Source organism: Hoplias malabaricus, chromosome 1, assembly GCF_029633855.1.
Source record: "Hoplias malabaricus isolate fHopMal1 chromosome 1, fHopMal1.hap1, whole genome shotgun sequence".
NCBI classification, from domain to species: domain Eukaryota; kingdom Metazoa; phylum Chordata; class Actinopteri; order Characiformes; family Erythrinidae; genus Hoplias; species Hoplias malabaricus.
In genome coordinates this window covers 20,771,039-20,796,174 of record NC_089800.1, presented here as the reverse complement: position 1 = coordinate 20,796,174, position 25,136 = coordinate 20,771,039, and the positions used below count along the sequence as shown (strand labels likewise).

The 25,136-nt window shown below is 40.7% G+C and overlaps 1 protein-coding gene across 1 annotated transcript in view; it reads left to right on the top strand.

The window, feature by feature from the left end:
• Window positions 1–23,039, top strand: part of megf8 (multiple EGF-like-domains 8) — a 34,121-nt gene extending 11,082 nt beyond the window's left edge. The window contains exons 15-44 of the mRNA XM_066673422.1: window positions 1,029–1,232; window positions 1,685–1,888; window positions 1,998–2,240; window positions 2,889–3,007; window positions 3,095–3,226; window positions 3,384–3,497; window positions 4,108–4,191; window positions 5,259–5,504; window positions 6,554–6,738; window positions 7,681–7,894; window positions 8,430–8,670; window positions 8,794–8,926; window positions 9,028–9,281; window positions 9,465–9,575; window positions 10,751–10,869; window positions 11,042–11,279; window positions 11,398–11,569; window positions 11,664–11,827; window positions 12,633–12,768; window positions 13,520–13,751; window positions 13,933–14,059; window positions 14,707–14,917; window positions 15,450–15,664; window positions 16,173–16,368; window positions 16,919–17,087; window positions 17,787–17,979; window positions 18,148–18,318; window positions 18,435–18,565; window positions 19,506–19,638; window positions 19,758–23,039. Coding sequence (XP_066529519.1) covers window positions 1,029–1,232; window positions 1,685–1,888; window positions 1,998–2,240; window positions 2,889–3,007; window positions 3,095–3,226; window positions 3,384–3,497; window positions 4,108–4,191; window positions 5,259–5,504; window positions 6,554–6,738; window positions 7,681–7,894; window positions 8,430–8,670; window positions 8,794–8,926; window positions 9,028–9,281; window positions 9,465–9,575; window positions 10,751–10,869; window positions 11,042–11,279; window positions 11,398–11,569; window positions 11,664–11,827; window positions 12,633–12,768; window positions 13,520–13,751; window positions 13,933–14,059; window positions 14,707–14,917; window positions 15,450–15,664; window positions 16,173–16,368; window positions 16,919–17,087; window positions 17,787–17,979; window positions 18,148–18,318; window positions 18,435–18,565; window positions 19,506–19,638; window positions 19,758–21,227 — 6,561 coding nt within the window. The 3' untranslated portion in view covers window positions 21,228–23,039. The remainder of the gene's footprint in view (window positions 1–1,028; window positions 1,233–1,684; window positions 1,889–1,997; window positions 2,241–2,888; window positions 3,008–3,094; window positions 3,227–3,383; window positions 3,498–4,107; window positions 4,192–5,258; window positions 5,505–6,553; window positions 6,739–7,680; window positions 7,895–8,429; window positions 8,671–8,793; window positions 8,927–9,027; window positions 9,282–9,464; window positions 9,576–10,750; window positions 10,870–11,041; window positions 11,280–11,397; window positions 11,570–11,663; window positions 11,828–12,632; window positions 12,769–13,519; window positions 13,752–13,932; window positions 14,060–14,706; window positions 14,918–15,449; window positions 15,665–16,172; window positions 16,369–16,918; window positions 17,088–17,786; window positions 17,980–18,147; window positions 18,319–18,434; window positions 18,566–19,505; window positions 19,639–19,757) is intronic.
• The last annotated feature ends 2,097 nt before the right edge of the window (window positions 23,040–25,136 follow it).

Sequence of the window (25,136 nt, the reverse complement as noted above, 5' to 3'; positions counted from 1 at the left end):
CTGTGGGCAAGGCAGGAACACACTCGAGGCAGAGATCCAGTCCATCACAGGGCATCACACACTCAAGTTGCTTTTCAAATATCTGTACTCTGAATAGGTATCTGATTATACTAATAATATTTTTGCCAACAAATGATTTTAAATTCTAGCAACTGGCACAAAGGAAAATAATTAATGGGTAATAACTGTTCTAAAAATATTAGACTATGTAAAATTCAAGGGCAGTATTTTATTTAATTCCAAGTGAAAAGTGTCCATTTTCTATTCCAGACAGGAGAATCACAGGAAGGTTGATTACAACATATAAAGAAATTAAGATCAGTGTCTGTGCAAGACCTGGTAGACTGACCTGGAAGCTCTACTCTTCCACTAGATGTCATGTTTTTGGTTCCTAGTAGACAACAGTATTGGTCTGAAAGGATGTGTAAAAAAAGAAATGGAGACAAATAAAAAGTATTGCAAAATGTGCAGTTGGACCAAAAAGCTGCTTGTGTTTGCAGACAGTCAAACAGTTGGCTCATGGGGCAGCATAGTGGCCCTGTTGGTAGTAGGTGTGTTCTCCACGTGTCCTCCCACACTTCAGAATTACATTTTGGTAGGTGGATTGGCGACTCAAAGTGTCCGTAGGTGTGAATGTGTGAGTGTGTGAGAGAACGACTGAGTGTGTGTCACCCTGTGAAGGACTGGCGTCACCTCCAGGGTGTGTTCCCGCCTTGCGCCCAGTGATTCTGGGTAGGCTCCGGATCCACCACCATTTTTATACTTTATAATTTTTTTAGTCCTACATACATTACTGCTGTGCAGCCTAATAAACAGTATATGATTTCCATATACTAAATGCTAAGACAGAGTTTTCATATCATTTAATCATGTCCAGTCCTAATCTGTGCATCTTTTAAAAACTTGTCTTTTCACCTCAAATTGTATTTCCTTATCCATGTTGTGCTTTTCTCTTTTTCTGTCTGTGTACATGCCTAACGTTGTATCCCATATCATTTTATATTTCTGTGTATTCTTTCATTTCACAGGTGTCCATTCTGAGAAGTACCTCCATCACACTCAACCCTTCCAATGAGATGGATGTCACTCTGCAGTTCCGTGGGTTTATTCACCCGTTGTGGGGCGCGCCACCTCCGTCACCTCCTCCCCAAGAAACCATCTCCATGTGGGCCAGGATCCAGAAGATTCACTTCACGGTTCAGATGGCTGCAGGGCCCAACTCTGTACAGCTGGTGAGGGGACAGCTCAGTCTGATGTTTAAATATATAGCACATATATCTTGTGCATTGTTGCACATTACCTCCTGTACTCTATTACTGTTCTGTGGCTGCTACCATAAAGACTTTGCAGATCGCACATTTTGCCTGCATTGTGTTGTTCTGTCTGTCTGTGTGCACTTGTACTGTGTTACTCTTGTGTTTCTGTCTGCACTCATGTTTTGTGTTGTTCCATAGTCCCGGAGGAACATCGTTTTGTCTCACTTTGCTCTCTGTATAGTCGAAATGACAATAAAGCCTCTTGAATCTTGATACTATACTGATGCATAACATAACTGCAGTTTTGGCCAAAATGACTGAGCTTGAATATGTGGGGGAATCAGATTTTGTTTCAACAGTGCTTTGTTTGATTTGCCTAGACATTATTAATCGTGTGGTTAATGGTGTAAACCGTTTTGTTTGCTCAGACGGATGTGCTGGGACGCTGGTCAGCTCATGAGGAGAAGGAGAGCCGCCTGCTGATACGGCCTGATGGCTCTCGCCTATTTCAGAACCTGACACGAGGGAACCGCTACCTGGTCCAGGCAGAGGGCTACCTCAACAACTCTGCTACTGGCCAAATAAGTGAAATGACCCTCATCTGGAACAGAACTGCTTTACCTGGAGGAAGTGTAAGCATCTTTTGTGGAAGGGGAAAACATAGTTCAGTAGTTGAGATGAATTAAATGTGACCTTGATCTAGTATGTTCCCAGATATTTTCATTCTTGTATTTTTTTTAGGAGATCTCCTTCTTGTTTCTGGAGCCCTATCGCTCTGACTCCTGTTCTGAGTACCGCTCTTGCTCAGCCTGCCTCTCTGATCAGTCCTGCGGCTGGTGTCCCACCACAAACCTGTGTGTGCAGCGTGCCAATGTCAGTCATGAGCCTTGCATTGAGCCACAGGGAGGAGAGCGTCACCTACTGCTCAGCCCCCAGCACTGTACACTGTGTGAGGAGTACAGAGACTGTGCAGCCTGCACTCAGGTACTAAACAAAATCACAATATTAGGGTGTACTTACACAAGGCAGTCCATACTATGCCCAGTTTGGTTTGACTAGTGTAAGTGCTCAGTGCTGTGCCCAATACTGACTGTAAAGGGATCACTCTGGATGACTCATAGAGACACACACACACACACACACACACACACGTGTGTGTGTGTGTGTGTGTGTATATATATATATATATATATATATATATATATATATATATATATATTCATTCATTCTTGTAGCGCTAAACCTGAACCGTAACAACTAGAAGAGTCACACCGCTTCAAACACACACTCTATTCAACTCACCTTAACTTTATTTATAGAGCACTTTAAAAAACACCAACAGCTGAAACAAACTGCTGTACAAAAGATGTTTATAAAACAAAATAAAATAACTAATAAGGAAACATTAAATAACTTGAATAAAAACAAAACTAATAAAACAAAACAAAGGACTCATGCTGGGTTGAAAGCCAATGAATAAAAATGGGTTCAAAATTCAAAATTAAACATCTCTTAATAGTTTATCAGTTACAGGTCCTGGTCCAGACTGGACAGCGTCTGCATCTGGACCGGGACCACCGCCCACCTGTTCATGATCACTGCCCTAGTCTGAACTGCTTATTGCTTGCACAGGACCCCTACTGTGAGTGGCAAATCAATTCCAGTAAGAAAGGGGATTATTTATGCAGTCGGCGTGGGAGACTTGATGGTTCAATTCGGGACCCAAGAGGCTGCCCTAAAGTCTGTAACCAGTAAGTATGAATGGAGTTAGATGTACTATTTCTTCATTGATCACTCGGGACATTCTTAGTAATATACTCTGTTCCTGCCTGTAACAGGAGGATGACATGTGCAGAGTGTTTGTCCAACTCAAGCCAGTGTGCCTGGTGTGAGTCTGCCCAGACCTGCTTTTACTTTGCTGCTTACCTCACTAAGTTCCCATATGGAGAATGTAGAGACTGGTACGACAGGTAAGACACTGAATTTCTAGACTCTTCGCTCATTAGAGTGTTGATTCGTACCTGTTGTTCGTTGTCATAATTTAGCCCATATTTGAAAACTCTGAGTATATTTATTTTAAGCACTTTTCCAGATATGCATGTTTATTTATTCATTTTATGTCTGCAGTGTTCACTCACTTCCCCAGTGTAAGCAGTGTGTAAATTTAGCCACATGTACAGAATGCCTGGAGACTTTTCAGTGTGGCTGGTGTGGAGACTACAACAACCCGACCATTGGCAGGTAGAGTAAAGACACGCTCATTAAAAAGCATGCACGCCAGAGAAAACTTCCTGAAATTTGTAAATCAAAAATTGATTTTTACATACTCCTTTTCAATTACTTCTTCTTATGCATCTTTCTATTAAAAATGATCAACTTTAATCATGAGAACATGGCTCAATCCAAACATTCCAGCTATTGAGAATTGGTGAAAATTTGAGAGAAATGGAAACAGTATATTTTTCTGAAACCGCCTTCCTTTATTTGAAGATGTTTTCTTGTTTATTTTCTACTTATTTATTTATTTCATTTAAACATTTCTTTTAGTACTTGACAACACCCTAAATTCTGTATTTTGAGATTTCTAGAAAAAAGAAAGATTAATGACATTGTAAAGAAATCTAAATTACTATCACAAGTATAAACTGTTGTCTTGTTATGGTGATGTGATTTCAAATAAATAAATTCGTTTGTATTAATAATATTTGCCCTTTTTTATGTCATGAATAAACCCGCTGTTGCCTATGTCTGGTTGTGTCAGATGTAGTTATATACATATAGCACTTTATGAATGTGTCTACTTTTGTCTCACCTCACTTTTTCTTTTTCTCCCTGACTTGTTTGTTGTAAGGTGTCTGAAAGGAGACTGGGGAGGAATGAATGACAAAACTGTGACTAACTGCACTATGGCAGTTGCTGAAGTAAAGGCCAGCAGGTAACATAAAATCTGCATCTCTCAGGGTTGTTTTCCCAGAGAGGGAATAAGCCTAATTCTGGACTACTTAGGGCTGGACGATACGGCCAAAATCTATATCACGGTATATTTCTTAATTTTGGTCGATACGATATAATTCCAATATCGATGTGAACAGTATAAAATCCACTGAAAAACTTCCAAGAACAAAGAAGAAACATGACATCACCCTCAAATATAAACCTATTAGCTTTGTCAATATTCATATTTATAAATTAAATTCCAAAATATCAATTTTAAAATAAAATTCTGTTTTGTTATATGTTGGATATGAACTGGATTTCATTTTTGTAGTGTCTTAGGTTTGAGCACAAATGACAGTGAGAATTGTTTAAATAATCTACATTGTTCTAAATGATGATGGTGTTTATGATATTTTCAAAGGTTTTGTAGATACCTATCCATCCTCCTTTCAGTGTGTGTAGGTTTTATTATCATTATTATTATTATTATTATTAGCAGTAGTAGTATTATATCGCTGTAGTTACGTAGTTATAGTGCTTGAAAATATTTTTATTCCTCATTCTCTTATATTTTATTATTATTCTTCTTCTCTACGGTTTTCTACAATTAATACATTCCAAAGCACTCCAGACTCCGTTCAGACTTTAATGTTATGACTGATACATTGACACAATCGCACCCTCACACACACACCCACCCACAGATGCGCGCACACTTTCATCTCATTTCAAGCACTATTTATTTCCTTCAGGAAATGCAAATCTAGTTAATATTATAATCTTGACATTCTAAAATGTGATGATATGTAAAATATATAGCCATATTGTAAGATGTGCTAGGATCGATTGTGTGATTATATATAATGTAAATATATCAAATGTGCTTTTTTTCTGTGAAAAACTAATGAGAAAAAAAATATAAAACATGTATAATTATTACATTTTATTAGTACTAGTAATTAGTAACAAATATTCAGAAATAAACAGTTTGGTTGCTTGTGCTGATTGTGAATAACTTGTAGAAATGATTTTATGTGTATTTAATTATTTTAATGATCTTTTTAGCCCTGAACCTCAGACTTTGTCCCCTCCAAGACTGATGGAGCTTGAAATGGAGCTGGAGCTGATGGAGGCGGTGGAGGGTGATGGAGATGCCGTGTGGTCCTACTCATCGTGCCCCGATGTGGAGGAGTGCAGACTGGGCCTCCACACCTGCCACCCCTCTGCCACCTGTGTAAACACTCCCACAGCCTATGAATGCCATTGTGAAAGAGGCTTCACGGGAGACGGGGAGCATTACTGCAATCAGACGTAAGCTATATTTCTGTTAATTAACAACACTTGATTCTGTTACTTAACGAGAAGTCCACTCAGCTTTTAACAGAGGGTTACTGTCTTTTAAAATAAAGTTGATCTTGATGAAAAGGCACTTGACCTCAAGTTGACATGAAGATTTTAGAGCTAGGTGAATCGGCCAAAAGTTATATCACGATATATTTCTTAGTCAATCAATATAATTCCAATATGAACTACATAATACACAGAAAAACTTCCAAGAACAAAAAGAAGCATGACATCACTGTCAAAAGTCTTTTTAAACTACATTTTAAATTGAGTGCTGAACTGACGACAGCGCACTCTAATGACCGTCAGTCAGTGACAGATGCTGTAAATAATGTTTATTAAAAAACTGAAAATGTGTTTTATTTTATATTGTGATATACATCGATATTGAATTATTGTTCAGCACTAATTCCAGTTTACATTTTATCTAATTTGTTTGCTGAGATTTAAAGGTTTTTACAAAGCTTTTTGTATCTTACAGATGTTTGATTGATCTGCCGCGAAGTTACTTTGCTTTTTTGGGTTTAGAAAACACTTACATTGCACATATTTTGTTGTGCGTTATTAACTAAGTCCAAGAGATATTTTATTTTATACATATATTTAATGCCTCTTACTGATATTGGTCGGTTTAGCTCTAATTGATTTTAACCTGCTTGTTATTTAGGTAATGTGTGTATCAAGATGAGCTCATTCTTTTATCCTTATTTTCTTTTTCTGTAAATGTATATATTGCATGTAGAAGTGTTTAAATCCAGCATATTGTCTTGTTTATTGTTAAACATAGATAATTAAAATGATAAATAATTATTGATGTAGACTGAAATTGAATGTTTTATTGTGATATTTCACCCAGCACTAATATATTTACATATCTTTCTCAGAGATGACACATAACACCTCAGACACATCTAACTTGTACCTAGAATCCTTGACCGTTTTATCAGTGTGTCAGGACATGTCGGCATGTTTTACATTTTTAGCAGTGCGCTTTGATGTTTCTCTTTCCCTCTTAGATGCTATAACGAATGTCGCGAGGGCCAGTGCAGTGGTAGTCCACTATTTGAATGCGAATGTTCCCTGGGTTGGACTTCAGACCCGGCTACTCTAGTGCTGAGCGGGGTGGAGTGTGACGTTGACTGTGGGTGCAACTTTCACAGCACCTGTATCACAGCACCAGGAATCTGTGACAACTGCCAGGGTAGACATTTCTGCTCTGTCATCTTGCTCTTTTAACCCTAATAATATTGGATTATTATTATTGGAAAAACTCATTGTATTTGCCTAAATGTTTCTAAAAGGACTAGAAGTTGACAACCACTCAAATCCTGATGCAGGTTTTCACTAAGGTCATTCAGACTTGTGGTTTATAAGTGGTTTATTTTGAAGCTGCAATTTTATGATAAAAATTTTACATAGTGTTCCTTTAATCCCAAAGGTTGTCCTTGACGTGTGCACATTTAAGATCTCGTCAAAGGGTGAGCGAAAGTGATACAAGCGTTCAAGCTTTGGAGGGGTCAGAGCCAAAATTGGGACACAATTTGCCAAACAACATTTCAACTCTATACATCATCCACACTTCAATTTACCATATTTTGCCACCAGGCTGGATTTATGTGGTCTTGTTATAGTTTTATGTGAAGAAAGTCACGGAATCGCAGTGGAACTTGGGTGACACCAATTACTGTCTTGCACCCCTAAGCGTGCATACGCTAACAAGAGCTGGGAAGCTGCGAGTAATGGGACAGGACTCATGTTCTACTATGTACCCCAACACTGTTTCAGTATTTCAACATATTTTGGTTCTCAGTCCAGCAGTGACACTGAGGGCTTTAAAAACTCGAGCAGCACTGCTGTGTCTGATCCACTCACACCACCTCCATGTCAGTATCACCGAGTAAGAATCCTCAGCCAAATCATGCCTGTTAGTGGTGGTCCTGTTGGGGTCTAGAAAGGGGGGAGACAGGGGGCTAACAAAGTTTGTCGACAACAGATGGACTCCATTCTATAATTGTAAAACTAGTGTCCCTGTATGTGGAGCTGAGAGAAATGGGACAGTGAAGTGGTTATAATGCTATGGCTGATCAGTGTGTATTCATACAGTTATACAGTTTTTTAATGATATACTTCCCCTCTCTTCTAGAATGGACAACAGGGCCACATTGTGAGCACTGTCGACCAGGCAGCTTTGGTTCAGCTCTGGCTGGAGGTGAAGGCTGTGTTCCTTGTCAGTGTAATGGCCATGGCGACCCGCTACAAGGCTACTGCCACAACCAAACGGGCCAGTGCTACTGTACTCACCACACTCATGGACCACACTGTGAATTTTGCCTTCCTGGTTATTATGGAGACCCCAGGTGAGACCCAATTTTAGACCCATACCAATCTGCTATTAAAATGTTAGCTTAAAAACCTCATGTTTACATGGAAAAGTGTGACCTAATTGCATACTGTATTCATTTACTAAATTAAAAGTAGATTAAAACAGTCTCGACAGATAACAGCCACATCTGTCTGAGCTTATTAATGTACAAGGAATAACTGCTTTTGTACAAGCCATATTCTAGGTTTTGTTTTTGTTTTCCAATATGTTAAATTCAGCAAATAAAGAAATATTTTCATTAAAACGTGCAAATTTTCTTGGTAGATGATGGATAGATTTTTTCACTTGTGGACAGGACAGAACCTTTAATTTAACAGGGACACTGGCAAATTTGCATATGACTGGCCAAAAAACGCATTTGAAATGAGCAGATAATGTATATTTTAAAACATCTGTATATCTTTGTATAGATATGTGTTTATATGTTTATTTCATGTGAAAAATGATTTGTTTGTTTAAGGTTTAGAGAATTTAAAGATGTATATTATGTATTTGTATCTTTATCTCAGGGACAACGGCACGTGTTTCAGACAGTGTCAGGGTCGGTCTGTTGTCCTATCTTCCTCATCTGCCTCAGGACTGCCACTATCATCCTCTCTTGGCTGGCGTGGGACAGTGGGTGGTCAGGGTGGGCTCTCGCACTGTCTTTGGGTCCTCTCTGTTTCTCAGGACCTAGTACCATGCATGCCAGGACAGATTTGCCCACCTGTGGCTTTGACCCTGCATCCAGACTCTTATACGCAATGCACAGTGAGTGTTTTTTTGCTATTATATCAAAGCCACATCAGCCATGTATTGAAAACCAGGGGTGTTCATGTAAAACAGTGTAATGAATTTTTCGCTACTATTATATGTTTTTTTTTTCTCATGCAGAACTCCTACGTGTATGTGTTTGATGGACTGCCACACTTTCTGAATAATGGTGTGATGCACTCAGATCACAACGTAATTGGAGCCTTTTGTGGTACAACTCGAAATCAGCCAATCACAGTTGAAGCCACATCGGGTAATTTGTCTTCTCCACATTTGACGAATCCTTGTTATTAATGTTGTGAATTCATTTTTATTTTCCTTAAAGTCTTGACTAGATTATTTTGCTCGATGTAGGTGTGATCTCTGTCTACTTTGAGGCAAACGTGTCGTCAGCTCATCCTCAGGGTTTTAACGCCTCTTTCTGGGTGCGACGCTGCACTGAGGGAGGTTCTGAGGAAGGTGCTGATGGTTCACCTAAATGCAGAGGAATGGCTCAGTGCCTCGATGGAATCTGCCAATGTCTCAGTGGTTATGGGGGGCCCCTTTGTGATCGACTTATCTGCCCAGGGAACTGTGGGGTGGAAGAAGGCAGAGGCGTCTGCAACACGGTATGAGCTTATTCAGGTGTTGCATTATGTTAAGTAGATAAACCGCTACATTTCATCCTTAATAAAATCAAATAAATCTTGTCTGTTTTTGTTTAATAAGCAAAAATCTTAGAGGGACTTGATACTAATAATATATCTGGTATATGATTGCCTTCTTTCAACTCATGTCTTATGACATTTCAGACTCTTGGCATATGTGTTTGCTCAAACGGCTGGGCTGGATCTGATTGCTCCTCCAGTTCAGACCCAAGCTGTCTGGTGTGGGAGACTCTGCTGGATACACAGCTCACAGCAGTGAGTAACATTAATTTTCAACTACTTTCCTGCCTAATGAGACAGTGGAGTAGATGAGTAGCCAGATTTAATGTCATAATCATGTTGCTATCGACTGATTCTTGTGTGTTCTTTGCTGGTTATGGCTAAAATAATTTATGTTTAAAACCTCTGGGAACCTCTGGGATTAAAATTGTTGAAAATATTGTATAATACTGAACTTTGGTGTTATGTGAAGGATTCATTCATTCATTCATTGTCTGTAACCCTTATCTAGTTCAGGGCGGTGGTGGGTCCGGAGCTTACCCGGAATCATTGGGCAGCAACACACCCTGGAGGGGGCGCCAGTCCTTCACAGACTCACACACACACTCGCACATTCACTCACACACTCACACCTAAGGACACTTTTGATTGTCCAATCCACCTACCAACGTGTGTTTTTGGAGCGTGGGAGGAAACCGGAGCACCCGGAGGAAACCCACGCGGACACAGGGAGAACACACCACACTCCTCACAGACAGTCACCCGGAGCAGGACTCGAACTCGCTCTGTTGTCTTAATTTAATGAATCTGCGTGTCTGAGAGCCATCTATCACAGGCCAACAAAACTCTTACTATGGCAGTGCGCGTAGCCTTGAGACAGAGTATCTGCAGTTTTTCTAGGTTTTTACTCTGAAGTGTGGTTGTGATTTCACTGACCTTTAGGTTTATCAAAGTTCTGATTCTGCGATTGACTTACCAACCATCCTATAGGTACACAACATAACGGCACACACAGAAAATGGGAATGAGGCAGTGTGAGGCTCGGAAGAAATTCATGTTTACTCAGTGTGAGGCTTGGAATGACTGCAAGCTCAAGCGTGAAGTTGCTCAGACTCAAACGGAAGGCAGGGCCATGTTAGCCTTGTGATTGGTCAAGGTGAAGGTTGTGTAACATTTGCCCGTTTTTGAGCTGCTCATTCCACATTGAGAGGAGAGCCATACTGTTAAAATACAGTAAACATTTATTAGTCATTCAGAAGATATTAATAGGAAATAAATTGTGTATTTACATTGTGTGCCCAGAACAGCCAGATTAACTTAATTAGGAAAAGAAATTAGGGTTATGTTCCCAGGGGTTTTAAGTGTGCAGGTCTTTTTGCTGTTGTTGTTTTACTAATTTGCACTTCTAACTATTCTCTCCTCACCTACAGAATCCATCTCACAGGTTCCTTCACAGAATGGGCCACTCACTGGTCCCTGGACCTCAAGGCACACTGTGGATGTATGGAGGGCTGTCTCTCACAGAAGGAATTCTAGGGAACGTTTATAGGTCAGCACTTGAGCAGTTTTAACAAAATGTGCATAATAAAATAAATAACAAAATATATTTTGTGTGCTACATTGTGAGCTGAATGAATTTGAGCTTTGGTTATCTATCGCACCCACAGACGTTTACAAAGTAAGACTTAATTGTTAACTGACTTTGCATTGAATTGGCTCAGGTACTTTGTGGTTGACCATCGTTGGACTCAAATGCTTACGAGTTCAGTGGAGGAAGGTGCCACCCCTGTGCCACGCTACCACCATGCCTCTGCTGTGGTGCCCATTCATGACCATCTGTCTGCCACTCAGACCCTCACTCATCACTTAATGCTTGTGGTGGGTGGAGTTACTCAGGAGGGCGTTGCTAGTGACACATGGAGCCTCAATCTCAGCAGTTTAGTGTGGAGTAAGTTTGAGGTGAGTACATTTAAATATACTTTCAATGTTTCCTTTCCAGCCTCTCCACAATTCACTTTACATTGTGTTTCTTTGAAATATATTGTAATTTGACCGCACGTCTGTTCTCTGTCTTCAGAGCTCAGTGCTGCCTCCTGTGGCTGGTCACACTCTGACTGTACGTAGGGGTTTGTCTGTGCTACTTATTGGAGGCTACTCCCCAGAGAATGGCTTTAACCACCATTTACTTGAGTTTAACCCAGAGTCTGGCAACTGGACTATTGCCCCACACACTGGCACACCACCTACAGGTAAAATCCTAACAGCACACCCCATGGTGATATCCATGTTTGAAAACAAAATTGTGGTTTAATTTTCTCTCTATTTATTGTCTTCTGGTCATAGGTCTTTATGGACATTCTGCAGTTTATCACGAACAGACAGATGCTGTATATGTTTTTGGTGGTTATCGTTTTCATGTGGAAGCTGTTGAACCCTCTGGAGAACTATATAGCCTTTACTACCCCAACCTCACCTGGTCCTTACTGGTGCCTTCACGGGGAAACAAGGTAGCTGAAAACAAAGGGTTTGGAATAGATGAACTCAGTATAATCTGTCTATATTTTTAGATGAAAAGTGTCTCATGGAACTTGCTTGTGTCAGTCACTCTTTCGCTCACATACACAGTCATTCACTCATGGTTAGGGAACTGTACACTACACTAGTGTGGCACTACACTAACTAAAGTTTATGGCGCTTTCCACGGCATGGAACCTACATGACTTTTCCACTGGCCAAATCTGGTCCTGGCCCCTGGAACCAGGTACTTTTTCAGTCCCTGCTCTGTTTCAGTTTCAACCGAGTCGAGTACATACTAAATTGTGACGTGTAAACCCTGCAGAGCGCTGATTGGTTGGAGAGACCTGTCAATCACCACGAATTGCAGAGCTCCAGCACAAACTCACCACTTGTAAAATCTCTGAAGTTACAGCAGCTTTCATATTTGTTTTTATTCGACTCGCTGCGGCAGCTTGTAACATTACCCCGACAAGTAAAACTGATCTGTGAGAACTGGGGGTGGAGCTGTGTTCAGTCCAAACAACAACAATAAGAACACGGTAATACACATGGAGTAAACAGCGCCTGATTTTACCTCTGCCATTATTGTGCTTTTCAAAGCCTGCAGTTCCCATTAGAGACGAGGCTTTGCAATGTCACTGGCTCCATTTCACCGGAGCTGTGATAGTTGAAAAGTGACAAGCTAAAAGTGAGCCAAGCCGACTCGATCCCATGTCGTGGAAAAGCACTATTTGTAGCTGCTGAATGAAGGAGTGTCTTCACATCAGTGACACATTGTGTCCGTGTTTCCTTTAGCCACCCTCACGTTTCTTCCATGCGGCGGCGCTACTGAAAGACACAATGGTGATAGTTGGTGGTCGGACGGGAGCTGAAGATTACAGTAACAGTGTGTCCCTTTATCAGATCAACTGCAACACATGGATTCAGCCAGGTAACCCGTCCACACACACACACACACACACACATGTGTGTCCTGATAAAATCACAGCCACTTTTGGTTGCATTCTGGGAAGAATTACACTAACAACATTTCAAAAGTTTTAGATTTTATATGGCAGCTTTATCAAGTAGAATGTGTAATAATTGTAATGACAATCTTTAGATTGCACTCTACAAATACATAGTTTTTTTACTTCTGTTAGCAGATGTGATGGAAAGCAAACGGTTTTATTAAAAAAAAAGTCCTATAAGGACCTCAAATTTGAGAGGCATTATGCTGTATACTGTGTGTTTACACCAATTTTCATTTTAAATAAATAGGAGCAATCCTTTAGTGGGAGCAATCGATTATTCTGTTTTTGAGTAACTTTTTAAGAGTTTCTTCATTTAAGAAAAAAGCCTGCTCTTTGCAAGTTTTCTAATTTTCAGACCCAAACGTGAAACAGCAATATTGACTCTTCACAAGAGACAGGGCCTTGATGGCTGAATGAATTATGTTATTGTGTTTGAGTGTTTTGGCATTAAAAACAGAAACAAATTCTGGCACACTCTCTGTTTGCTCTGTGCGAGGGGAATGCAGAATTTAAAATGCTATAAAAGATGTGGCATTAGGAAAACTCAAGTTCTTCAATTTTTGTTTGTGGGAACACTCTACCCTGTGCCGACCAAAGAAAAAGATCATATAATTGTCAAGTTTCTGAGATTATAATTATTACTCTAATATTTATCTTTCCTTTCCTCAGGGTCTTCAGTTGGTGACCCAGTTAATCGCTCCATCTCTTTGGCCATGGCAGCCTGGGGTGGACGCCTGTATTTGACCGGAGGTTTTAATGGGGTCATGCTAGGACGGCAGCTCACACTCTCTCTGCCTTCTGACCCCTGTGTCCTGCTGCGTAGCCCTGAGGCCTGTAACAGCAGCACTGGCAGCTGTGTGTGGTGCCGAGGCACCTGCGCCTCCTCAGACACAGCAGAGAGGTACAGCTGAACAATTCCCATATACCTTAGCTCTTAGAGCTTTGTCATTATTTTTAATAAAATATTAGGTATTTGTTAGATATGTTGGTAGTGTCTTGAAACTATAAAAGCTGAATATGTACAGACCTTTTTTTTTTGTGTGTGTGTGTGTGTGTGTATGTATTTTAAATCTCTTCCTTAGGCTTGGTTGTCCTGTTGGCCAGACCCCTTGCTCCCCTACTCCTCGCTTCTCTGATCAATGTCGCAGATTGAAAACCTGCAGTGAGTGTCTGGCCCGACATCCTAGAACATTCTCCAACCCTGCACAGGTACAACTAATGTCACTTGGAACAGTTGTAATATTGAATCCAGGGTGGTGCAGCAGGTGGTGTCTCTGTCACAGCTCCAGGGACCTGGAGGTTGTGGGTTCGAGTCCCGCTCTGGGTGACTGTCTGTGAGGAGTGTGGTGTGTTCTCCCTGTGTCTGCATTGGTTTCCTCCGGGTGAATGTCTGTGAGGAGTGTGGTGTGTTCTCCCTGTGTCTGCGTGGGTTTCCTCCGGGTGAATGTCTGTGAGGAGCGTGGTGTGTTCTTCCTGTGTCTGCGTGGGTTTCCTCCGGGTGACTGTCTGTGAGGAGCGTGGTGTGTTCTCCCTGTGTCTGCGTGGGTTTCCTCCGGGTGACTGTCTGTGAGGAGCGTGGTGGGTGTACCAAACACACGTTGGTAGGTGGATTGGTGACTCAAAAGTGTCCGTAGGTGTGTGTGTGTGTGTGTGTGTGTGTGTGTCGCCCTGTAATAGACCCCTTCCAGGGTGTGTTCCCACCTTGTGACCAGTGATTCCAGGTAGGCACCGAACCCACCGCTGCCCTGAACTGGATAAGGGCTACAGATAATGAATGAACGAATGAATATTGAATCCTATCTAGGAATTCAACTCCTCTTTCATGGTATCTCTCTCTCTCTCTCATATATATGCAGCCTGCTCTGCAGTGTAAGTGGTGCACTAACTGTCCTGAAGGAGCATGCATTAGCAGCTCTGTGAGCTGCACTTCGGAGCATGACTGCAGGATAAACCAAAGGGAGATTTTCCTGTCCAGCAACTGCACTGAAACCAGCTGTGAGGCTTCTGACTGCCCCAAATGTTCAGCCTCTGGAAAGTGCATGTGGACCCGTCAGTTTAAGCGTACCGGTGCGTATGAGTACATTCTGCTTTTGAGAGATTTATAAACATTGCAGTCTCATGTTACAAGCATTTTAGTATGTGACAGATTTGATGAGCCCACATGCTCCTCTCAGTTTTGTCCAGAAAAAGGTCTTCGTATATACATTGCGATTGACATTGCCTACGTGACAATACACACTGTGTGTGCTCCTTTCAATGCAAGTAGCTTAATAAAACATTTGCTCAAAGTTCAATTGCTCACTCAGGGCATACATACTCCTCAGAGTTTCTGAGATCTCCCAAGTCGGCAGGTAATTAGTCGATCTTGATGGCAGCATTATACACACCAACTTATAACAAGCAGAACGTCTGCTTTGCAAGTACTTTACTATCCCTTGGAAGAATGATGGGTTTTACGCTGATCTTTTGTGAATAAAAATATACTTTCACAGCATTTGCAAATAAAACGAAAAAACACTTCACACTGGAGTTGAAAGCATAGGGTTATTTCGTGTTTATGAAACTAATGTATTGAATACCTTTTCTGTTTTGTTTCTAGGAGAAACCAGGCGCATTCTGAGTGTGAATCCAACATATGACTGGACATGTTTTAGCTATGCGCTGCTGAATGTGTCACCAATGCAGGTGGAGTCCTCTCCCCCTATGCCTTGCCCTGAGCCTTGCAACCAAATCAAAACCTGTAGTCAGTGTCTCAGCTCCCGTGGCTCTGACGGAGGCTGGCAGCACTGTGTGTGGAGCATGGCTCTGCAGCAGGTGAGGAAGTGCACCAAGGTTTTTCGTAGCTGAGCCCATGGGCTAGAAAATAACCTTGTTTGACTTTTGATCTAGATTATTTTTAAGAAGTACTTCATAAGGCAGATGTTAAAACTCACCCAAAATTGCCCCATTGTGAAATAAACTAGAAATCTACTGTCTCCGCTAGTGTTTGTATTTTCCTGAAGAATATTTTGCCTTGTGCTACAAACGATTGCCAGCACATAAATTGATTTGCTAGATTTTGAGTCGCCTGGATTTGAACAGTGTGTTCACATTGAAAAGCAATACCACTGTCAGAGCATATGGCTGACATCAGCTTGCCTGACTAGGAAATGGAAATTAATAGGAAATAAATATCAAATAATATTCCACCTGACCCAGGCATCCGGGCGGTCAGTTCGAATATACTTTGAAAATGATGTTTTTGACCAACATAAAATATCTATTGTATTATATTTATATTGTTTTGTTGCTCTCTTAACATTTCCCCCTGTCTTCACCTCAGTGTATGAGTCCCTCTTTTGTCCCACTGCGCTGTGAAGCTGGTCAGTGCGGTCGTCTGCTCTCTGGCGGAGACTCCTGCTCACCTCACTGCTCTCAGTTGACCCAGTGCTCTCAGTGCATTGTAAGGCCACAGTGTGGCTGGTGCGCGACCCGTGGTGGCAATGGGGCAGGACGCTGCCTACAAGGAGGACTAGATGGTATGTATAACCCTGCCAGCTATAATGTCCAGTTACAGCCTTTGTTTCCAGTTACCAGCTAATATGAGCAGTGGAAAAATATAAAACATGAAATATAATATGAGCAACGATGTTTGCGCAGGTTGCACATTTGGTGACTTAAATTAAGAAAATAAACAGTATGTCTATCTATCTATCTATTCATCTGACTATCCCTCTGTCAATCTGTCTGTGTTTTGGTCTGTCTTTCCGTCCCTCCGTCTATTTATTTATCCATCTACCTCTGTCCACCTACCGGTTCATCCATCTATCAATCTGTCACTCTGTCTGTCCATTTATCCATCCATCTAGCTATCTCTGTCCATCTATCTGTCCATCTGTCCACCTATCTATCATTTTATAACTGTACTTAACCTTTACCTTTTTCTGAAGATAGAGGTCTTAGTGAAGCCACTTCTTGTTTTGCCGGTTCACGTTTAAAAGGAGGTTGGAATGAACTGAGAATTTGACCAAACTATGAATGAAACGTAGCTGTGCAGTAACCTAAGCTTCCTCTGGTTTTGTTTTGAAGGTGTAAGTGAGTCTCTTTGCCCTCAGAGGAACAGTAGTTGGTCGTTCCTGCACTGCCCAGAAGAGGATGAGTGTGCCAATGGACATCACCACTGCAACGTAACCCAAGACTGCCATGATCTGCCTGATGGCTATCACTGCACCTGTAGACAGGGTTACATACTCAGCAGGTACACCTGTTCAGGATCAGATCACTGGATATAAGTGTGATAGGTTTGACATTGCTGGTCTACTTTACTGTGTCTTTCACAAACACAAATATGACACATGCAGAAAATGGTTTCTTATCTTTTTAAGATACAGTTGCAAAGACTAAATTCAAATGCTCAGAAAGGGATAGAAGTATAGTGGCACATTTCATCACAGCTTCTGTTTCATTTAAAAATATGGCATCATTTTTCTAACAGTGTTTGAAAGGATTGGTCAAACAGAGCTGTAATGCTGTAATCAAAAATGTTATATAACCACATTTAAAAAAACCTGATCAGCACCCTTAGAAAGCACACAAAAATATAACCTTGGGATTAAAATCTTTGATATCTATTAAAAAAACAGTTGGTTTGGAAACGTCAGTCTTGTGACCAGATTTACATTTATTGGATGTAATCGCTACACATTATTAAACATATTTGAATATTGGAATTTTATCATATCGATCAGAATTAAGAAACATATCATGATATAAACTTTGCCTGTATCGTCCAGCCCTAATTTGACCATTCATTTAATACATTGTGGAGTGATAGTTTTACAAAAACATAATGTATATTTTTACTAAGATTAATTAAATTACATATTTGTCTAAATCTTAAATCAAATTTCATTGTTTAACGTCTCTTTTTCTTTCTCTTTTTCTGCTTCTGTCTCAGTGTGTCGGGGCAGTGTGAGCCGGTTTGTGCACAGGGTTGTGTTAATGGCACGTGTGTGTCACCAGGAGTGTGCCAGTGTCACTTCGGCTTTGTTGGGGAGAACTGCTCTTCTCAGTGCCGCTGTAACAAGCACAGCGACTGTAAGAGTGTTACTCAGCTAGACACCTGCCTGGAGTGCCATAATCACACCAAGGTATTACACCATTTATACGCATTGTTTATATTATTTCAGTTGACCTTCTGGGGCTCCTCTGGTTAGGGATCCCTGGATTATGTGATTGTTGTGAATGGAGAAGTAGTTTGTTTTATCCCTTTAAACATAATCACTAATCTTTCATTGTTCGTGTCCTCTCTGGCTCAGGGTCAGCATTGTGAGAAGTGTAAGCCATTGTTTGTAGGCTCAGCAGTAGGTGGTGGAATGTGTCGGCCATGTCGGGAGTTTTGCAGGGGCAACAGTGATATTTGCTTGTCCAAGGATGAGCTCAAGTTGGCCCTTGAACACCCAAAGGACTATCTGCTAGACCGCGATAGTGTAAGTTTCTCTCTCTCACACTCACACACACACACACACACACACACACACACATACACACACACACAATGTCTTTCACTGTTCTCACTGCTCTATCTAAACTTCTTCTCTTTCAGATTGTGCATTGGGTGACAGAGGGCCCTACAGAGGACAATGCTGTGTGTGTGAGCTGTCAGAACAACAGTGTTGGGGACAAATGTGAAAGTTGCCTCAGTGGCTACTTTCTGCTGCATGGGAAGTGTGAAAAGTGAGTCCGCTGAGATGACAAACCATAAAAACATCCTAAGTAACTCAGCATGTCATGTACGCAGGTCACAGTAACCGATTTCTGTGATTGTACCATAAATAATTGTGGAAAACCATATTATTGTCATTTTAAGACCATTGTATGCCACTGCTATTAGAGTAGTAATGAAATTACACATCTTTAAAGAGCAATTGGAAAAATAAAAGTATTCAGACACTGGAATTGGATATTTGAAATTTTCAAAATATACTAAATAAGCAGTGAGCAATACCAGTAAACACAATACTGAGGTCAGCATAAAGTACTGAGGTAATGTCCATATACAGATTTAGGTTGGTTTCATTTTTATTTTATTTATTTATTTATTTATTTTGGGAAAAGTTTTCACATTAGGGTGTTTCTCATAGCGTCCTTTTTGTTACGGATTGCAGTTGTGCTGTTTACAATTTTGGTTTTGACTTCTTTTGGCTCACATTTAAGGGAACTGAATAATTAACAAAGTATATTTTTTAATTTAGAATTAATAACAGCAGAAATGTCTGTTTTCAAAGAGGAGAGAACTTTCAAGTTCAGTGTCCAGTGTTGGTTCTAACCATGGGCTGGGTGGTGAATCACGCCGCTCTGTAGCAGTTTGTGACACGTATTTGAGGTCTCCTGCTTGCAGTCCTGTTGTACTTACAGGCCATAATTACACATTAAAGGCTCGGACTGGTTGCAAATATTATTTTCCACAATAAGGAGTATTTTTTACAGTGTTAAAATATACATGAAAGTAATGTGCAATAAAACAGCAGTTTAAAAAGACATTAAGAAGGAGTACACCCCACTCCCCCTCCAATAAAATGATAATATAATTATTCCTCGTTACATTTGTAACACACTGTAGATTATTTACATTTGTGAAATGCGTCTGTATTGCAACTTATTTTCTTGCCTTTAGATGTCAGTGTAACAGCCATGCAGACACCTGTAATGAGCATGATGGAACAGGCTGTCCCTGCCAAAACAATACAGAGACATCATCTTGTCTCAGCAGTCCACAAAATGACCGCAAGGAGTGTTACAAACAGCAGGTATTTATCATTACTTATTATACTTACTTATTACTTATCACTTTCAATGGTAGTTTTATCACTTTTCAAACAACAAATGATAAAAATGCGTTTTTAATTATTTATTTTTCCTTTCATAGTGTGCCAAGTGCAAGGACTCATTCACTGGCACACCCATTGATGGGCGTCAATGCTACCGGCAGTTCAACGTAGACAATGAGTGCTGCTTTGACCCAACATCACAAGTCAACTGCTTCCATGAGTCCATCCGTAACTTGTCTATGGGACGCACTGTGTTTTTCGCAGCCCAGCCAAAATTTACCAACGTGGACATCCGTGTAACCATAGATGTGACCTTTGGGGAAGTGGAGGTATATGTGTCTAACTCCCCTGACACTTTTATCGTGGACGTGAACCGCCATACCGGCATACACACCATTAGGATTGAGGATGAGGTCAACTCTGCCACCGTGGCTCGAGGAGACAAAGAGGTTCCTCTAGCACTGTCCCCACTGAAGGTGAACGCAAACTCCTCTTCATCAGGCTTACTGAGCCTGCACACTAAGCCCCACGGTCCTGAGCGGGAGGTTCGTGAAGAACGGGCTGAAGGTCTTATCACGTACATTACTGTATGGAAGCCGCAGACGGTGCTGATTGTGCGTGGTGTTCGTGATCGTGTCGTCATCACTTTTCCCCATGAGGTGCACTCTCTCAAGTCCAGCCGGTTCTACATTGCACTGCGTGGTGTGGGTACAGAGAACTATAAAGGGGAGTCACAGGGCCTGCTCTTCTTGCGACAGGACCAGGCTCACATTGACCTCTTTGTGTTCTTCTCCGTCTTCTTCTCCTGCTTCTTCTTGTTCTTGTCCGTATGCGTGCTGCTCTGGAAGGTGAAGCAGTTCCTGGATTTCCGCAGAGAGCAGCGCCGTCACATCCAGGAGATGACCAAGATGGCTTCACGTCCCTTTGCCAAACTAACAGTCTACCTGGAGCCTGAGGAACCGCAGCTTGTCTATTTGCCCTCAGCTGGGGGAGGTGGGGCTGTCTCCTTGGCTCACATTAGGACGGGCAAGCTAGGCAGCATGGTTGTTGGCCAAAGAGGGCGATCTGGAGCTCCATCATACAAGCATGACCCCAACACGGGTACCGCAACCCACCACCATCACCACCATCTTGCCCTTGGTGGAGGCAACAGTGGACAGCACCTTCCCTTGCATTACCTGAATGCCCATCACTATACACCCAGTTCCACCAACAACCCAACTTCTCACCATCATCACCATCCAGCTTCACATGGAAGTTACCAACACTTCTGCCGCTCTGACCCTTTTCTCTCCCAGCTCTTGGGCTTCTCTTACTCATCCTTCAAAATAGGGCCCATCACTCTGGAGCCGACCGATGATGGAATGGCAGGAGTGGCCACTGTCCTAATCCAACTGCCTGGTGGGATCCTAGCACCTAACCGTGCCTGCCTGGGCTCTGCGTTGGTCACCTTGCGGCAGAACCTGCAGGAGTACTGTGGCCATGGTGGAGCCGGCACGCATCCTGGAGTCGGCGGTGGTCGCAAGGGTCTCCTGGGCCATCAGCATCTGACCACTATGGCAATGTGAGGAGCAGAGAGGAAGGCGAACGAGGGGTGGACAGTTGCGTTAAGACATCTAGCTCACAATGTGAAGACAGTGGGAAGATGGAGAACATTTTAATAGCAGAAGGGGGAGAGGCGACATGAAGGAAATGATCATGGCGGATGACCAAGCTACCGGAAGATTGTGTGTGGGTGTTTAATAAGGGATGTATTTATTGTATCAGTGGAGCAGATTACGTGGAATAGATCGTACTTGTACATAAACTGTGTTAATTACTAAGTGTCTTTTATTTATCGCTATTCATGAAAAGCTTCATGTGACCATGGCGGCGATGTCTTATGAAATGCACTACATGTTTTGTTGCTGCATCCTGCCTTTGTTCTATGTACACTACTGAAATTGAATCGAGCACTCTGCTTATCGCTCACAGACTTTTACAGTGCATTTCTCGGCAAGAACGGCGGCGTTGTTATAGAACCAAAATGTGCTTTATATCTTCTAGTGACAATCTGAACTGATATTTTAGAAGAGACCCATGCAACATGTTCAAATGAATGTGAAAACCATCAGCTAAAAGATGCAAACGTGTCTGTAACTTGTTTGTATTATGTCCGTTTAACAGGTGTTGTTCTATAACCTTGACGTAAGATGCATCTGGCAACTTATAGAAACATTGCTTTGAAGCAGAATGATGAGCCACGCAATTATTTTTCTACATAGTAATGCAGGCAGGTAAAACATTTCAGCCTTGCTGAATGGTTCCATTGTTGGTTCCTTTCTGTATTTTCAGTCCTTTTCTACCCCTTAATGACACACCTTTAGCATTTTTGCCTTCAGTGTATTTAAAAAAAAAAAGCCAATTTGATTTTTTTTTTTTTTTTTTTTTTTTTTTTCCCCCCCCCTGAATTTAATTATTGTTTTGTGTTTGTGTTTGATCTGTGGACAGTGTGAATTCATGAGCTATAAATGAAGGAATCCACAATCACTGAAGCTACTCAAGCGCCAATGTTAAAGAGAACATTAATCATCACTGATTACTTATATATTTTTTTAAAAGTGCATGACACTATTAAGTATTTTTCCTTAAACTATATTCTGTTCTCCCCAAGGGTAAAGCATTAGGTTATTACACTGATTTGAACGCTAGCATACGGACATACAACTATTAACTTGTATGTTGTTAAGTTTACATTTAATGATCAGTATTAATTCTCGATGGATGTTAGTTTTGTCATAAAATAAAGGCATCTGAAAAGTACAGAATTAAATAAAATGGTATTGGTCAGAAAGTTTAACCAAAACAAACCCTGTAAATTACAGAGGAAATCAAGAAAGAATCTACAAGACTATGGCATGACTTTAGCAGTATTTTTTATTCTATGGAGGTTGTGTTACATTTTAAGAGGCCTGTTTGAATATTAATTGGTCAAAAAAAAAAAAGTCTGCAGTAGATTTTGTCCCTTATATTTCTTTGAAATGTGTTCACTACAGAGGTGTAAATAACTGTTCAACCAATCCCTTTCAGATCAGAACGACTGTATTACAACTGATAGAAACACCCAAAGACACCTGGGCTGATAAGCTACTTCTAAGGTCTGGGTGAATTCATCTTGGACTTGTATTTTTTTGGTTAACTAATGCTTTACCACAAATTGTTCTAACGTTATTTTACCAGATATTCTAATTGTGAGAAGAGTTTAAGACCAAAATATGTATAGGTATCTGCAATTTTTTGGAATCTATGTGAATTCTGTTCAGTTCTGCACAAATGCTTTTATACCAGTGTGTTTCATGCTCATGGATATTGTGTATAGCAATGTGTCCTCTATTAAACTTCAGTTGATTAAAGTAATGTCATCTTGTATTATTAGTATTAATATTCTTTACTGCAGCTGCTGAATATTTGTTAACATATTTAACGCCACTTAACGGCATTGTCTTTTCATAGATGTTAACAATTGTAATCAAAAACCACGTTTTATAAAATTCAGATGATGTTTCCTCACCATTCACAACTCTGCAGTTGGTTTGCGCTAGAAACTGGTCTAATGTGTTTACGACCCCCAGTGTCTGTAAATGACTAGAAAAACAAAGTGTCTCGGTCCGGTATGCTAGGCTTTGATATTAGAGATAAATGAAATCTGTCATTTTTTTAGATAGTGGAGAGAACTACAAACATTCAAAAGCAAGAATAAGATGAGGATATTGCTCTATTCCTGCTCAATAGGTGGGTAACATAGTATTTTTCTGTTTCTAATCACTTAAGGTGGAAATATCTCTAAATTTGGGAGACGGCTAACTGCATGAGCGACAGTGCTACAAAACTAAAGGTATAAATGAATTTCTGTGGGAATTCAAACAGTGAATAAAAACTTACATGCAAGTTAAACTTCCGCCGTGATTAAACAAACTTTACAAACATGCCATTCCACCTTAAAAGACACAGAGATCTTGGAACATAAACAACTCCGAGAGATTTGCATTTCCCCACATACTTTAATTCATTCATTCATTATCTGTAAGCTCTTACCCTGTTCAGGGTCCAGAGCCTACCTGGAAACACTGGGCACAAGGCAGGAACACACCCTGGAGAGGGTGCCAGTCCTTCACAGGGTGACACACACTCACACATTTACTCACATCAATGTACAGCACCCACCTGGATGGTGCCTAGTGATTCAGAGTAGCTTATAGACAATGAATGAAAGGACAGGACTGAACAACTGAATAAATTTTTTCTGATTGGGGGGGCTTATTGCAGAGGGTTCAATGGAGATTGGTGGGGACTAATTGTATATTCACAGAACAGTGCGTACTGAAGAAACATGTGAAAAAATTAGAAAGACCTCTGCTTTATGGTTACCCACCATGGGCAGCTCTGTAGTTAACAGGCCAAGCATGGCATAGATGGGTACCCAGCATTCGGATGTGGGAAAGTGACACTTTGCTGAAGGAACATCATTCAGTATGGATACATGCAAAATAGTAAATAAGTAGGTAAAATTTATTTGTATAGAGCATACACCATAAAAGAAACATAAGTGCGGACTTCATTAGTTTAAGGCCAAAATATGTACAGGTTTCTGCAATTTTTTTTATCTATGTTCAGTCCTGTACAAATTCATTAATAGCAATGTGTCCCCTATTGAACCTGATTTAAGTTGATTAAAATAATTTCATCTTGTATTTATTAGTATTATTATTCTTTACTGCAGCTACTGAATATTTGCTTACAGACTCAACTAGCCACTTAGCATTGTCCTTTGCATAGAGCAAACCAGTGGCTTGTTAAAGGTGATGTTATATGTTAAAAAAAAAACACATCTTATAAAATTCAGAAGGTGTTTCCTCACCATTCCCTAGCTCTCCAGTCTGATTTTGTGCTGGAAACCGGTTTAATGTGTTTAAGAAGCCCCGGTGTCTTTAAAAAAACAAACAAACACAATGTCTCGGTCCGGTATGCTAGGCTTTCTCTCTCTCGCTCTGCTCAGAGACAAAAAACAACTGTTTTTTAGATATTCAAAAGCATGAACCGAGATGCCGATACTGCTCTATTTGTACCTAAGTAGTTTACACAAAACACATTTACACACAATAAATATCCACCATCAAAGAAACATTTGATGTCCTCATTATGACCCTTGCGGCTGAATGCAACCAAATCCTCACAGCAACATTCCAACATGTGGGCTGAATAATACCTTGAGGAGCAGAATCATATAGAGCAGTGGGAGAAGAACTAATCACGCATTAATATTCTTAAATATCCTAAATATTTTTTTTATACGTTTTGGGTTTATTTTATGAATTTTTTAATAAATATTATAGTGGGTCATGTATTTTCTTGGTCACTGTTATTTTGAAAAACGGACAAAGGGAGGCCATATCCATGCGGGCTGTTTTCTGGCTTCTCGACATTTTAACTATTTGTGG